General features: G+C 41.5%; 4 protein-coding genes across 4 annotated transcripts; 3 read left to right on the forward strand and 1 right to left on the reverse strand.

Annotated features, from left to right (window-relative positions):
* Nucleotides 1-112: 112 nt before the first annotated feature.
* BO87DRAFT_437026 (SGNH/GDSL hydrolase family protein) lies at nt 113-1,394 on the forward strand (the record flags this gene model as incomplete). The annotated part of the gene is made up of 3 exons (XM_025627845.1): nt 113-307; nt 397-1,032; nt 1,089-1,394. The coding sequence occupies 3 exons, from the start codon at nt 113-115 to the stop codon at nt 1,323-1,325; spliced, it is 1,068 nt and encodes a 355-aa protein (XP_025479209.1). The 3' UTR covers nt 1,326-1,394.
* A 164-nt stretch (nt 1,395-1,558) lies between these two features.
* On the reverse strand, nt 1,559-2,451 carry BO87DRAFT_437030 (2-keto-4-pentenoate hydratase; the record flags this gene model as incomplete). Its single annotated transcript, XM_025627846.1, has 1 exon — nt 1,559-2,451. Exon 1 carries the CDS (start codon nt 2,336-2,338, stop codon nt 1,559-1,561), a length of 780 nt encoding a protein of 259 aa, XP_025479210.1. The 5' UTR covers nt 2,339-2,451.
* A 1,632-nt stretch (nt 2,452-4,083) lies between these two features.
* On the forward strand, nt 4,084-6,128 carry BO87DRAFT_359857 (putative amino acid transporter (Mtr)). Its single transcript, XM_025621533.1, has 6 exons — nt 4,084-4,452; nt 4,509-4,770; nt 4,839-5,030; nt 5,081-5,242; nt 5,310-5,542; nt 5,615-6,128. Exons 1-6 carry the CDS (start codon nt 4,348-4,350, stop codon nt 6,041-6,043), a joined length of 1,383 nt encoding a protein of 460 aa, XP_025479211.1. The 5' UTR covers nt 4,084-4,347; the 3' UTR covers nt 6,044-6,128.
* A 7,293-nt stretch (nt 6,129-13,421) lies between these two features.
* On the forward strand, nt 13,422-14,861 carry BO87DRAFT_397393 (U4/U6 small nuclear ribonucleoprotein PRP4; the record flags this gene model as incomplete). Its single annotated transcript, XM_025625299.1, has 5 exons — nt 13,422-13,618; nt 13,681-14,003; nt 14,052-14,347; nt 14,421-14,734; nt 14,825-14,861. The coding sequence occupies 5 exons, from the start codon at nt 13,422-13,424 to the stop codon at nt 14,859-14,861; spliced, it is 1,167 nt and encodes a 388-aa protein (XP_025479212.1).
* Nucleotides 14,862-16,361: the final 1,500 nt, after the last annotated feature.

Below are 16,361 nucleotides of genomic sequence, written 5' to 3' on the forward strand. Positions count from 1 at the left end.
GAGCACATCAATGCGATTGATCATAGGCCGAATTGGTGCTCAATGTTTGTAATAAAGAGGGGTGAACATCCCCGTTACTTTCTCTTCGCATACGCCGTACCGACAGTGCACAATGCGCCTGCCACGCTGCCTAAGCGTGATTCTCCTAGGGTTGGAAGCGGCGCTCGCCGAGTCCACCCAAAAATGGAGCATTCAGGATTTCAAAACCTTGGTCACCTTTGGTGATAGCTATACGGACGATACGCGAATCAGCTACTTCATTAATCATAATGGGTCTGCGCCGCCAGTGGGCTGGGTCGAGCCTATTGTATGTTCCCCAGACACCACACACACTATCCCGACCTCCAAATGCACATAAAAACCTACATCATATACACCGCTAACAAATACCTCCAGACAAACGAATCCGCCTCCGGCGGCTACATCTGGGGTCACTTCGTGCACCAATACGCCCACCTATCCCACCGGTACAACTACGCCATCAGTGGCGCCTCCTGCTCGAACAACATAACCCCCCGAACGACCTCCTTCGGACTCTACCCCTCCGTCCTGGAATACGAAGTCCCAGCCTTCACAGCCGACAACGCCTACCACATTCCTAGCACGGGAGAGAAATTCCTCCAAAACGATCCAGACAGCACAATCTACTCCATCTGGATCGGGACGAACGATCTGGGGAACTACGCGTTCCTGACTGATTCGCAGGTCGCGAACAAGACGATTCCGGATTACGTTGACTGTGTGTTCAATGCCCTCGATGGCGTGTACAAAGCCGCGAAGGGAAAGTACTTTGTTATTATGAACATGGTGCCGTTGCAGTTAGCACCGCTGTATGCGACGCCTGAGAATGGGGGCATCGGGGCAAATAATTACTGGCCTGATAAGTCGGGGAATTTCACCGAGATTAGTTATCGCATGTGGGAGCAGGTGAGTACCGTTAATCAGGTTTATGATTATCGGACGCCGTTTGAGTGGGTTGTTGGGAAGAGGTATCCTGGGGCGAAGGTCGCGGTCATGGATATGTATTCATTGGTGAGTATACTTCTTCCCTTGAGGGGTTGAGGTGTGATGGTTGCTGATCTGCGCAGATCTCGGATATATATTATCATCCGGAGCAGTATCTTAATGGATCTGCACCGGCGAATGTTACGGGTTATATTCACCATTGTAATGTGGCGGGATCGGAGTGTGAGACGCTGTCGAGTCCGGATTCGTTTCTGTGGTATGATCAGTTGCATCCGTCGAAGCGAACGGATGAGATTATTGCGGAGGAGTTTATCAAGGTAGTGAAGGGGGAGAGTGAGTATGCGACATATTGGTCGTAGGGTTCATGACTTAGGTAGTATATACGATTCGATGATGCAGTCCACGAGTAGTCGAGATAGAGGTATAAGGGGATCTGGAATCTTAGGGGAATATATCTTTTATTTACCAGCAGTACACAATGATCACTGAAGCCATTCATTAGACCCCATAATGATTCTTTACATTCATTGGATTGTAGAAGTTTTCATTCCACAGATAATAATGTGGTGTGTCTATTAGACCTAGTGACGATCTACACAACATCGAACTCGATAGTCCCCCATCCCTCAAACGTACATGTCCACTGACCAACCATCATAGGAATAGCCTCCAGACAACTTCCGGGCATAATAACCTGCCCTGCCTGGAACTCAATATCATATTCCGCCAACCGATTCACCAACCACGCCACAGCCGAGATCGGATTCCCAAGAACATTCTTCGTATTCCCTGTCATCAGCTCCTTGCCATTATGCTTTAAGACACCACGGGTATCATTAAGAGTAAGGTCGGTAAGCTTGCGCGGCGTTCCACCAAGTATAATAGCCCCAGTTGACCCGTTATCCGCAAGCGTATCCGGCAGATCAATCGCCCAGTTCTTCACGCGGGAGTCAATAATTTCAATAGCAGGAATAGCATAGTCAATGGCATTGATTACATCCGCCACGGTGATATTAGGACCTTTCAGGGGCCCATTCAGAACGAAAGCAGGCTCGAGTTCGACGAACGGCTTGATGAATTTATTCAGGTGGATAGGCGTGCCTTCGTAGATGAAGGACTTTGCATGTAGGAACCCATAGTCGGGGTGGTCAAGACCAAATGCGGTCTGCATCACCTTTGCGATGTTGCCGAGCTTGTACCCGACTAGGCGGTCGCCGTTGGCAACGTTGTGCTTGGAGTTGATTTCTTGGATCCTGAAGCCATCGTCTGGGGTGAGGCTGGGCCAGGTCTTGGTTGGGGGATCGATGGGCTTAGCTTCAGCTAGGGCTGTGCGGAGGGCAGATGCGACGTCGTTAAGGTCGATAGATGACATGTTGATGGGTGTTTCAGAGATAAGAAGAATGGCGAGGATTGATGATGAATATGAGTCTCAGCTTGGTAGGGCATCGGGACCATATAAACCAATTGGTAATTCATGCATTGTTTTTTACCGACTTGCGTCCATGGAAGCATCTCGGAATAAAGGAGTTACGATCATTCTTTACACACTGTCTCTGGCTACTATGATCGATACTCGCATCCGATTCCGAGACGATCAATGCCCTACATTCTATGATAAGCATCGGGTAGAAGCCGAGACCCCCACCTTCATCCGAGGGTGCTGCCGCGGATGCTGCCGAGAGCAGCGACCATAGATGCCAGGTATCGGGTTCACCATAGACCAAATAAGACTTCTTCATACTGCCTGTCTTGCAAGATCACGGCTTGTTTCATTTCTAATGGTCAATTGCAGGCATGATCCTTAATCCTCGGAGCAAAGATCGCCAAGTGGGAATTATTCGACCTAGCAAGGCAACTGAACAACTAACCCCAAGGTCCATCTATACGATGGAGCAAACTGGGCTAGAGGGACACGTCATGCCACTCCACGCGGCCACAGACCCATTCCCGCTGTTTCCCGAAACAGCGAAGATGAAAATTAGGGAGCAGATCTTCAATGAGAAGCTCCAGTTCTAATAGGCATACTGGTGTCCCTTTCACATTAGATGCCTGGAAACTTCTGGAAGTCCTCGACAGGACATCCAAGGTTGCTGGAAATTGGCCTCATTTCGTCAATGGGTTTTGATTGCCAAGATCGACAACCCGATTCGGAACGAGAACGCGAACATATAACATTGTCAATATTGCTTCCCCGGATAATGAGCTCCCGGTTATCGCCTGGCATTATGATAGTTTCCCGTTTGTGAATGTGACATTGATTTAAGATGGCACTGACATGGCCGGTAGAGAGACGGCGCTCAGGACGCCTGGTGGGAGGCTATGGAATCTTGTGGGCCAACAGCTATGGTATGTAATCACCCCGTGTATGCAGCTTCACAGTAGTTGCACTATTTCTCGGATTATAGAGAACCGCTGTGGTTCTGCAGGGTAGATGCACTAAACACCGGTCTCTCAAGGCGCTTGATGGGCGCGAGCGCATCAGCATGGTCACTTGTTTCCGACAGAAGTGGACGGGAGACTCCTCGTCGAAGTGCGCGGTACCAGTGACGTGATTGAGCTCTACACTCAATACACGGTGTACTTATTATAAATCGCGGAGGGAAAGTTTAATCCATCAAAAAAAGAAGAGGGGGGGCGTGTTAGCCAAGAGGCCATACAAAACTCCTGAGATGAAACACTTTCTCAAGAATCCGATGTTCTTCGTCGAATCAATTTCGACGCAGTTATATAAGATTGCACAGGTGCCTACAGTTTCTGGCAGTACATTATAGTTGCCTGGTTTGGTCAGTCAGCGAATTAGCATTCTAGTAAATAGATCCATTCTCTTCCCGTCCATGCCATGATCCTTCTGGTAGTCTCGTATTGGTTACCACGGCTATCCGACCACTGTGCAGGTTGGCTAGCTCACTTACCAGCTGTATCAATCATACTGGGTTTGACCGTGATTAAGTCTAATCTTCAGCCTTACTTCTCGATTAATCCCTCTTTCTATCGCAGTTTATCTTAACCGATAAGGGAAGCAGCAGGAGGACACTCGGCAAATCTCGGGTTGGCACCCGATCATACGAATCTTAGGGGTTTTTTGCGAGGGTGCTTTTCTGTCAACCCCAACGTCGGCTTATCTGCGGGGGTACGACCCACAATATGCGGTATTGGGAACGGTTAAGCTTGTTGATCAAGACCGCATTCAGCTGCCGCACTTTGACTGAAAATGCGGGGGATCCGAGATGCATGAATCGTGTTCTGTGCCTCTGTATTGGCCCCGACGTCATTGGCTACGCTGGTTCCCAACACCTGTTATAAAGGGGTCTCCATGGCCTTCTCACTGCGCTGGATTCTTCCTTCTTCGCTCCAGGAAGTATTCAGCAAACCCTTTTCGATATGGACGTCGACAAAAAAGACATTGAGGACGTTCCGCAGCAACCCGAATACGTCCATGACGATGTGTTCGGAGAGATCTCGGAGCACGGTCCCAACTTTCGCAATGTTTATACAAGCAGTTCTCTTTAAACAAAGTCACAGAAGCTAATTGATTCCACTAGGTCGGGTTCATAGGAACCGTTATCCTCATGATGAAGACGCAGATTGGTTTGGGTGTCCTCGCCATCCCATCCGCTCTCGATGTTCTGGGCATGGTCCCGGGCATTATTTGTCTGTTTATAATCTACTGTATCACTACTTGGTCTGGCTATATTGTTGGCACTTTCAAGATCAACCACCGTGAGGTGTACAGCATTGACGATGCCGGTGCCCTCATGTTTGGCCCGGTGGGCCGGTGGGCCCTTTCAGCCGCGTTTTGCCTTTGTACGTGATGACTCCATCAAATAGTCGGAAGTAATACAACGCCAATAGTAGTTACTAACTATATGCAGATTACATTTTTACCAGCGGCTCTGCAATTCTCGGTCTTTCCATTGGTTTGAACGCTGTGTCTACCCATGCAACATGCACAGCCGTCTTCACCGCCGTTGCAGCCATCGTCGGTTTCTGCTTCTGTAGTATCCGAACGTTAGGTCGCATCACCACCGTTGCATGGGTGGGCCTACCATGTATCCTAACTGCCGGTACTTTCCCTATTGACACGTCTTATGCACGATACACTGACTTTTCACAGTGATTATTGTTACTGTCGCAGTCGGTATAGAGGACCGCCCCGCTGACGCGCCCAAAACGGACGGTCCCTGGGTTTCCGACTGGGTGGCCGTCGGCCATCCCAGTTTTGCGGATGGAATTGCAGCAGTATCGAACCTGCTATTCTCTTTTACGGGAATCCCGGGTGAGCTAAACCCGTCTGGTTGTTCCTTCCCGGTATGCTACCTCACACTAATACCGTCCAATCCCAGGGTTTTTCTCCATCGTCTGCGAAATGCGCGATCCCCACCAATACACCAAAGCGGTGGTCATAAGCCAGACCGGAGTCCTCGCCGTATATTCTGTAATCGGCGGAGTTGTTTACTACTACTGCGGTACCTACGTTTCTTCACCGGCTCTTGGTTCAGCCGGTGGAGTTGTAAAGATCATCAGCTATGCATTTGCACTACCCGGGCTCCTAGCCACACTGACAATAATTGCACATGTAAGCCACAAGCAGCCCAATTGCGACATAGGCCCCAACATGCCAACCATACCTCTTGCTAAAACACTAAAGGTCCCCGCAAAATTCATCTTCGTCAATATCCTCCGCGGCTCACGCCACCTCACCAGCAACTCGCCCACGCACTGGATAACGTGGCTGAGCTGTACGTTCGGAATAGTCGCGATCGCGTGGATCATTGCCAGCACAATACCCGTCTTCGATGCCTTGGTTTCTCTCATCGGTGCTTTACTTGGTCCGCTTATTTGCATTCAACCGATGGGCGCTATGTGGCTGTACGATAATTGGAGGAAGGGGAAGGATGCAGCGCGGTTATCGAAAAGGTGGATGTTCCAAGTGGTGTGGAGCGTGTTAATGATACTCATCGGCTCATTCATGATGGTGGCGGGAACTTATGGGTCCGTTAAATACATCATGGCATCTTATGCTGAGAATGGAGGGTCTGCTGCTTTTTCGTGTGCTGATAACTCTAACTCTGTTTGATGGGTTGGTTTGACCCATGAGGAAGCTAGAATCAGCGTTCGGAGACGAACTATGTGTACAGGATGAACGTACTAGGACTATAGACAGAGGTACATATACCAGCAATATACGTTGAACTTCGTATTCACCAGAGACGTAACAAAGCTAGCTGACCTCAAGGAACTGGAGCCTGTTCCAAGCTTTCTGTGCTCTTAGAGAACCTAGATCTTTGAGAGCCGCTAAAGCCATATATAGTGGGCTTCCGCACCTGATTCCACGGTGGGGAGAGCAAGTCTGATCTTTGGCAGCCCGCGTCGGTATGGCCCCTACCCCTCGTGTGTGGGACCAGAAAATTATATGCCTGTTTGGAAGGGTCTTCTGGCTTGAATGAAACAATTCCATGATCTATTTGTTCAGGGGTCTGTGAGGCTACTCTCTTACGTTTTGATTTAATAAAATGTGACGGCTTCATCGATGGGAACGTGTTTTAATCTTTACTGTCTCTCTCTTTGGTTTTCATATAAAGATCTGCCAAATAACCAATAGTCGATTGTACATTGAGCCAACAGAATAACAAACTTCAAAACCAATTCCTCCCCACCTCCACTCGCTACTCCAGGTGCTAAACAGGGATTATCCATCGACCATGGCGTCTCAATCCTGAAAGCCCATGCTTCCAGATCCCAGAAAATCTGCTGTGCCGCAGGTAGCGTGACCTTTCTAATTAGTAGTAATGCACAGGCACTGAAGTCAAATGTTGAGGCGCGTGATTACTAGCAAAGCAACGAAACAGCGAAAGCAAGCAAACGAACACGCAAAAATACAGTAAAAGTGTGAGTTGAATTAGTAGCTATCTAGGTAATCTAGTAAATAAAGCAAGAGATCATTTGTGGGCAGCCTGAGCACCTGGCACATGACTTTGTCTACTCCAGTAAATACCTTGACATAGCCTTCTAGGCAAAAAAGCATATAGAGAAATATTAAATAAAGTTATAGATATTTTCTAGATAAGTAATTTTCTGTATATTAAGTATTATTTCCTAGATACTGTAGAAGATAGCCAATCAGATCATCTCTAGTAGATTCCAGAAGATACAAAACTTCTCTTAATCTAGTAGTTTCGTAAGACTGTCTGCAGGATTGCTAGTACCTGCAATATATTAGATTTAATATAATATCTGATTTAATAAAATCTGCCATGAATAAATAGCAGTTATCTAGCTATCTAGTAGACCGTATGTAGATACCATAGTTAAGAATTCATAATAAATTAACAGTATCAGTGAACAGGGATATCTTACTATTATCTGATATTTTAAGATCAAATGCCTGCGTTAACTTCTTGATATATAGAATATCTTTAGCAGCAGCATCATACGCGCAGTATTCTATAACAGTAAAAAATAGTGCAACAACAGTTTATTTATTTAATAACCAGGTAATGGGTTCTCCTGCATAGAAGATAATATACTTTTCTATTAACTTACTGTCTTTATGATCAGCGTGAGCAGTATCTATATAAACTTTAATTTCTTTAGTGTAATCGACCACCAGGATAATCCTGTAGAAAATAGTATCTCATAAATATTTATATATATGCTTCAGGGCCTTTACATCTACTGCAGTTAAAATATATATATATCTCTGCAGGCGGAACATAATATAACATAGATTAAGTCTTATTTTAATAATTAACTAATTTAATCTGCCTACAAGACTTTAATATTTATTAATATTAACTCCCTTTATTAATATCACAGTATAATCTGCCTTTATATAAATAAATATCATGGATATAATAATATCCAAGTAGGATTATATACCCGCAGTAACAAGACATTTCTCTATATAGATAAACTGCCTGAGCAAGATACTGCCTATCTTATAATCATATAGAATATTATAATTAAGCAGGATCTTCGGTTTGTCTAATTCCTTGAATCCAAATACTTTATTAAGATAATACTTTATTAAAATTAAATCTATCTACTCAGGACCAGCAATAGCAGAATTATCTATATAGATAATAAGCTATATCTTATTATTTCTGTATATACACAAATTCTTCAGCAGGGGTTTGAAGCCAACTTCCTACAACTTTTTATTAAAGATACAGTACTAAAGATGCACCGCCTGCTGCAGTCTATAAAGAATTATTTTAAATAAATATACTTATTCAGAGGAACCCTCATGGAATCCAGTTAATTATTTTATATAGATCTACTTACCTTCTATCTAAGTATATAAATAAACAGATATAATATTATATTACTTCCAGTGGAGGCCCTTTACTGCCACATTAATCATAAATATTTTAAGAATAATCTCACTTGCTACCAGAGCAAAGAATTTAATATAATTAATATTAAATATCTAGCAATTACCATAAACCACCCAGCAAGTATAAAATTATATAATAATACTCTCTGTATTAATTTTTAAGTTAAATATCTACTTACCCGGGATTACATGAGCGCCAGTAGACCGGTTAATAATATCATATATTTTTATTGATTTAATTTTATTAATCTATATAATCATAGCTGCCTTCCAGTACAGAACAAGCAGTGACAAGATAGCCTCTGTATAGATATTCAGAATAACCATTTTATATTATTTTAATACAGACAAGAAAGACAGATTAGATTCCTGCTCTAATACAGCTACTTATTTATTTTCTAGCTATGAAAGACTCTTTTCTTTTATAGTATATTATAATTATCTTGAAGCAGTGGCTTTAGTATTTATAGTAAATGGTTCAGACTTGGCAAGACAGAAATCTTACTTTAAGTATTTAGTAAATGGTGCCTCGTAATCAGAGGATTCCTTGATTAAGTAAATCAGATTATGTTCAGTAAGTTCAGCAGAGATTAATAAGATCTGTATTCTTCCGTGTACAGGTTTATTAGCAATATTATCCTGTGCAGAGAGATCCTTAGCAGGGTCCTTAGAGGTATTGATCTTTATAATTACTTCATGCAGAAAAATGTTTTTAAAATTGATTAAAGTGCTTGTCTCCAGTACAATTAGACTCTTAAGAATAAATATAGTAGTTGTCCTACCAGGGTCTTTATAGTTATTTCTGTATATACAATTCTCATAGAAAGTCATGTTCCTTGATTTCTTCACCTTATTCAAATCAGAATACTAAACTAGATATACATGGCCGTGATCCCTGTTAAATCTGATAAAGTAGCTAGTCTCTGCACAGGAAGATATCTTTCTAGATATAATCCAGTCCTCTGCAGGTATATGTTGATAGCAGCAGTACCTGAAAATATATAGAAAGTCAAGCAAGATATCAGGATTCAGAAGATTATAATATGACTAATATAGATAAACAGGTGTTTATTTAATCTTGCTTCCTGTAGATACCAGGTAGTTCAGGATCTGTACAGTAAGCCTTATAGTAAACAGCCAGAGATTAGCAGACAGACCAGAGTCAAGCATTATAACCCTGCTTATTTAGTTAAATAAACCACCATAGTATTCTGCAAGGCTATTTACTTCAGGTGTTCAAGAAGACAATATAATAATTTGAATTCCTTAATTTTCATGATTTATCTATTCTTTGAAACAGTTAAATTCGCGGCCCTTATTAAGATACCACACTATCACATAACAGCCAACCATATTTTTATATTCATTATTCATTTAAATAAATTCTATAAAAATATTATTCTTCTACTTCAGCATGGCTGTTTATACAAGATAAATAATATTATTAACCATGATTAGAAAATATTTAAATCCTCTATACCTGATTAGAATCACTTGCTGTACATCAGCATGCTATAATTAAATAAGATCAGCAGTCTTCAGAATAAAGTTTCTAAATACTAATTATTTTACTTTCTCTAGAAAGCATGCCTCGCAGTAGAGGTTCTCATGATATTCAAGTTTAATTTATTGATTTTTCACAGTAGAGACAATCTTGCAGAATCCTGTATAATTATATTACTAGTATAAGAACAGGAGATCCACCACAGTGAGAGCTAATCCTATATTCTCTGTATATATAAAAAGCATATTTTTACATACTTACAAATAGCTTATTACTTTATTATCCTGTTCCCTGCATAGGGTCAGGTCCTTTATATTTATATATATTCTGAATTTTTTATATAGATAGTCCGCTGAAAAAAGACCATAAGCAAGGTCCAGCTAGTAGAATACTTTAATCTTAATCTCAAGATATTTATTATTTACAGATAAAAACAGGATCTGGTAGCCAGCAGATTTAACAATACTAATATATCTGTCAGATATTCTATATTTATAGAAGTTAAAGATATTAAGTTTATAATATTTATTAAGTAAGACATAGTCAGGGGTCAGATACTGAGAGCTTCTTGTATTATAAATCCAGTATAAGAAGAGATTAATAGTACTTCCAACTACCAGTCCTGAAAAATTCAAAATATATAAATTTTTATTATCTGACTTTATTTTATACAGAATAATATATTAAACAGGCATCTCTGCTATCTGTCTTACAGATATAAATACAAGTACTACTGCTTTAGAATTATCTTTGAAGTCTAACTTCTTATTATATTTATTATTACTTTCTCAGTAGAACCAGATATCTAAGATATATAGAATCTAACCCGCTAGACACAATTCAGGATTAATATACTAATATTTTAATAGTTTATAATCTTTTGATCTGTAATATCTGCAGCTACTATTAATATTTACTAATCTCTTCTATATTTTTACAGCATGGTCCTTGGCAGAAATATCTTTTTCTAAGAATATAACTGTCTTCCACTGATCTTTGGTAGTATTAGACTTATTAAATAGATTCTGGCCTTTACTCTTACTAATAGCAGTAGTACTAAACTCTCTTATTTCAGATCTTTTACACTTCTCTAAGGTGCTCCTATACAGATCACAGAATTACTCTTCTATATAGGTTTAACCTGTATTTTCTAGAATTAAATGTTTTATAGTCAACACTTATATAAGGAATTCTGACTGTAATTCATATATTATCAGGAGACTTGCTATGAACAGAAAGATTAAATAATTAAGCTCTACAGCCATGTCATACATCTCTATAAAATTATTAATATATTGGCATGCAGTAGAGTAATCAGAATACATACTTCTTATTAGTTTTATGACTATTAATTAATATTCTATAATACTGTAGCCCAGTATAATGGAGCAAATCAGTTTGAACACATTATTAATATATTTTTTATTCTCTTTAGACCTTCTGAATTACCTTCCCACTTTCTCTTCTAGCTGCCCGACTAGATAATCAGTTACTATTATTAAATAGTTATACCATGCTGCATATTTTACATGTATAGTAGCAGGTCTGGATAATTTTAGATTAATCAGATTCTTTAATCCAGTATTCCTGAATACATACTTCAAGTGGAATTTCCAGTCAGTATAATTAGAGCGTTCCTTCAGCAAAATCAGTAATTCAGATAGGCCTTTCAGAGGGATTATCAGCAGCTGATTTACTTAAATTACTGCTTCTGTAGAGTTTACCTGGATCAGGAATATTTCCTTGAATATAATACTTTGTCCCACCGCATGTGCCATAGCACTAAATTAGTATGCTTAGCACGGGTAGATCTGATGAAGGTATTGAGTAGAATATCTTTTTTTTTTTAATGTAATTAGGTGTTCAAATCAGATATTTAAATTAGATTAAGATAATTCTCCAAGATCAGCGCGTCCCCGTTCATCTCTACTACTTATAGAAGCCGTAAGCCCTCTGCTTTGTTTGGGGTCAGGATCCGTGATATAGGGGTCTGAATAGCTTCACAGGAGGAAGTCCGGGCTTATAATCTGTTGAGGCGCGTGATTATTAGTAAAGTAATGAAACAGCAAAAGCAAGCAAATGAACGCGCAAAAATGCAGTAAAAGTGTGAGTTGAATTAGTAGCTATCTAGGTGATCTAGTAAACAAAGCGAGAGGTCGTTTGTGGGCGGCCTGAGCGCCTGGCATGTGACTTCGCCTACTCCAGCAGATGCCTCGACATCAAATACTAAGGAATGTGAGATACACCCCGACTAGGTTCATCAACACTATATTTCCATTTCAAACGACATTCAACATGTTCGATTACGTTGAGGTACCTCAGGATTGAAATAGCGCCATATCAGCCAGCTGGACAGATAAAGCTATGAGAGTAGACCGGTAAATTCCTGCTTTGTGTAAAGGGAGAGAGCGGAAAGGGTTACGATTTAGAAGGTATATTCAGGAGAATACAGAGAACATGAAGGCCATAAAAGGTCACGGAGTCCTCTATTCCCTACACCCGGCACTTACAAAATTAAGACTATATAATCTTTACTATCATTATGAGTCGGAACTTTGCGAGGGGCCTCCACAAGGCCTCTGCTTCTTTGATGCAATTCACTGGAGCTCCTCTCGAAGAGATGGTAATCACCAATGGCACCATAGAAGGCCCTTTATGGATCGATGCAACGAAGTCCGTCTGCAATTTAATTGATAAATTAGTAAAATATTTTAAGCACAAGCCCAGATTAGCTGGCGCTGATTCTTCTAGGTTCCAGAGATCACTACGGCAGAAATTCAGTAGGCATCACCATACTTCAATTGGACCAGTATTCTAATATTATCGCATAGAGCCTCCAAGGTTCACTTTCCTTCTACTGATAGAGAAGATCAAAACCTTGTTGTCAAAGTGGGACTGAAGACTAATGCAGGAACTCGTATTGGTACAATCCATATCCACCAGGATAAGACGTGGAAATCCCTCGCTTCTCGTGAAGGGAGAGAGGGTGGGTTTGCGGAAATTATTGCACAGGCTCGCATTGCAGGGTTTATTACTAGCTAGGGATAGTGCTTCTTCCATCCGTGTGTGAGAAAGGAATTCGATTGCGGATGTTGGGAGAGTATAACAATATATTTGTATGTCACATTCCATCCGTAGTCGGGATGTACTATGTTCAGGAACACCCCGTACATCAGGTAGATTTAGTTAGCTTACTTCTTGTAGAAATTAGGAATTAGAAATCCTTTAAATTCAGCACACCCTACAAAATGCAGACAAATAATGGTGAAGTTTTGCCTACGGCTTTAAGTTCCACGTGATCCTCCAGGAGTTTTCTCGATTTCACCGAGGGGCTGTATACCATCCAGCTTCTTCTGGCAGAGTGATTATATACCATAGTCATTTGTCATTCCCTTTCAGCTGCACCTTTGCTACACTCAGTTCCTCTCATTTGAACTGAGGGTCCTAATGTATCGGACTTCGAGATACCACCGCAATCCTCTTGCTTCTCTGAACTGGCTGGTCTCAAAGCGACCACTGCTCTCTAAATCCTACATCCCGCTATATTTCTACATTTCCAAATGCCCTAGAAGGTACCTACAACAAAGATCTTTGGTCTCCACTCAGTGGACATCTATGCCACGGAACTTTCCATCTTCTGGATTCAAATTACTCGACTCATCCTTACGTATTGAAGAAGAAACATTACCAACATATCAGGCCCAGAGATATTATCCCGTCCAACAGGGCGAAGTTCTCAACAACCGATATCAGGTATTAGCCAAGTTAGGCTATGGAGTCACTTCCACTGTATGGTTTGGTCGTGACTTGGTGTAAGTACATCTAGACTACTATCTACTTTCTGGGTGGAGCTTTTGTTTACAATGTACTACAGAAATTCCAGCTATGTTGCTTTAAAGATTTACGTAACAGGTGAGGAAGGAGACCATGAATTGAATATCTATCGTCATATGAACTCAGCAGAGTTCAAACATCCAGGTAGAAGTCTCATTCGAAAATTACTCGATCATTTCATCATCACGGGTCGCCATGGGCAACATATTTGTCTTGTTCACGAACCCCTAGGAATAAGTGCGAGTGAGATGCTGCAATGGTTTCCTGGAAATACAGTGACTCTTGAGGATATGAAAGTATGCATCCGACAGTTACTCATTGCGTTAGATTTCTTGCATTCTGTAGCTGGTGTGATTCGCACGGGTACGTATGCCTTCCTACCTACCGGTAACGAGAGGCTTATTTGCTTAGATCTTCAGCTGAAGAACCTGCTTTTGCCCACACCAAAGCCAGAGGCGCTTTTCAAGTTTGAGGAAGAGGAGATGAGGATGCCATCGGCACGAAAGGTGCTTCAGGACCGTATTATCTACCGATCCTCGCGCTTCCCTCCTGGAGACGGACTACCACTTCTCTGTGATTTTGGTGAAGCACGACTTGGCGATGAGAAACATAACGAAGATATTATGCCAAATCCTTACAGGGCTCCTGAAGTGATTCTAAAAACAATCTGGGATTATAAGGTTGATATCTGGAGTGTCGCTATGGTTGTGAGTCCATTACACGCATTCAGCAATTCTTTACTTTGCCGGAATTAGAGGTATGCTAATCTGTATCCTAAAGGCCTGGGACATTGTGAGCTCATTCACACTCATCAGAGGCAGAAATACAGAGGGCATATTCGATGATCGTGTCCACCTTGCAGAATTGGTTGCACTCTTAGGCTCCCCACCACCTGAGTTCCGTGAACGAAGTCATCTCAGTTCTGTCTTCTGGGACAACTACGGTGCCTGGAAAGGGTTAGCCCCGGTTCCTGATATTACCTTGGAATCTTTGGCTATCGATATCAAAGGCGAAGACAAAGATGGGTTTCTGCGATGGATTCGAAGGGCTTTGCAATGGAATCCTTCTGACCGACCGACAGCGCTGGAGCTTTTGTATGATGACTGGTTGATGAAGGGGCTTGAATTAGGGAAACGAAAAGGGACCATCTAATTTTGATGACTTTTATCTGTCTGTCTTTATAGAATAAGTGTTGCTCCCATATTCCAATACCCCATTTAAGCGATAATTTCCTCAAAAGTGCTCCAATAGCTTGTCTCTTCTGTCAACAGTACATAAATGGAGACAGGGGCAAGAATCATACTCGGTAAGCATGTCATTACGACCCTTAGCATATCATGAGACTTCCCAATAAACAGGATAGGATAGGATAGAAGAGAGGGGTAGATCTGAGCCACGTAGGTACAGGTACCAATATGTAGTTAGATACGAAGTAGATGCATCGGATATCGAAGCCTACCGAGAGATGATTATCATCGGGTCAGTCCGACCACTCAGTTACACATACTTATCACTTGATCTGGTATTGTATCCAGGCTTTACCTCAACAGAAATTTGTGACTGTTGCGAGGACTTCAAGGCGATCTTTCCATATTGGGTTAGGACGACGGTGACTTGAAATCGTATTCGGGTTTGATTTTGTTCATATGGCTTTTGAAGACTATCTGTAACTAGTAGGAGCACGCCGTGTACCGGAAGATGTCACATTGGAATTGTCTTTTCGACGAACTTGGTGTCGCTCGTCCTATTTTTGAAGGTCTGTACGGTTATTTTAAACTGGACTGAGTCCAGCAGTTGGCTCTAGTCCCACTTCATATCTTAGAAGCCTGAATCTTATGCTTACTTGACCGGTTTCTGTTTCTATTCCAAACGGACGAAAAAGGGATCAGCCATCAGGTGATAGGATAAATATGGCTTATCCGGCTATTTGATCAACATCAGATTGTGTAATTGTGTATCTGCAGCTGGTTTGACTTTCTATTATTCTGATACAGTTACCTGTCAATATACCAGACTTAAAATAGCCTCCAGTTCATACTAGGTGAGCGGATTCCTCCTTGTCAATCACTTCCTATTCTAGTTTGTCTTCTCATTCAGACTCTGATATTCCTTTAAGTAATATTGGTAAATCTTGAGTATATTCAGAGTATATGATAATTACCATGCTATTTTTTCTATGGCGGTATCTATTCTACTGTGATAAACATAGCTAACAAAAATACCACCACGGAAAATTCTCACAGTCAATGAATCGGACATCACCTGTACAACTCTTCCTTGATAAAGAACAGCAACTGAGAGCAGTAGAAAGTCTACTCTCGCATACGTAGATAGTCCATGTAGTAAAAGCTTGCAAACCCAGAGGAGCAATAACCCAATCAAAATCCTTGTAAACCCCATCATTGTAGCTCATCTGGGAGATTTGGCTTCCCACTAGGCCCTAATATTCCAGCGTTTGGAAACTGAAAAATGCTAGTGAGCAGCAACCACCAGTACTTGCTTGATGACGTAAGCAAACTATACCGCTAGTCTACATGTGATTTACTATATCTACTCGTCGTATGCTATCGTACTTGTGGCTTGGCAGTTGTACCTAATAAGTTCCAGCAGGAATACTAGAGCTCCAGATTGATATAGTAGCTTGTTATCGGCTAGGGCTAGCTCCCGTGTCAGGATATATTTCTGAATTCGAGACCCAGCAAAAGAATGGCAACAACACTA

This window comes from Aspergillus neoniger, assembly GCF_003184625.1.
Source record: "Aspergillus neoniger CBS 115656 unplaced genomic scaffold BO87scaffold_18, whole genome shotgun sequence".
NCBI classification, from domain to species: domain Eukaryota; kingdom Fungi; phylum Ascomycota; class Eurotiomycetes; order Eurotiales; family Aspergillaceae; genus Aspergillus; species Aspergillus neoniger.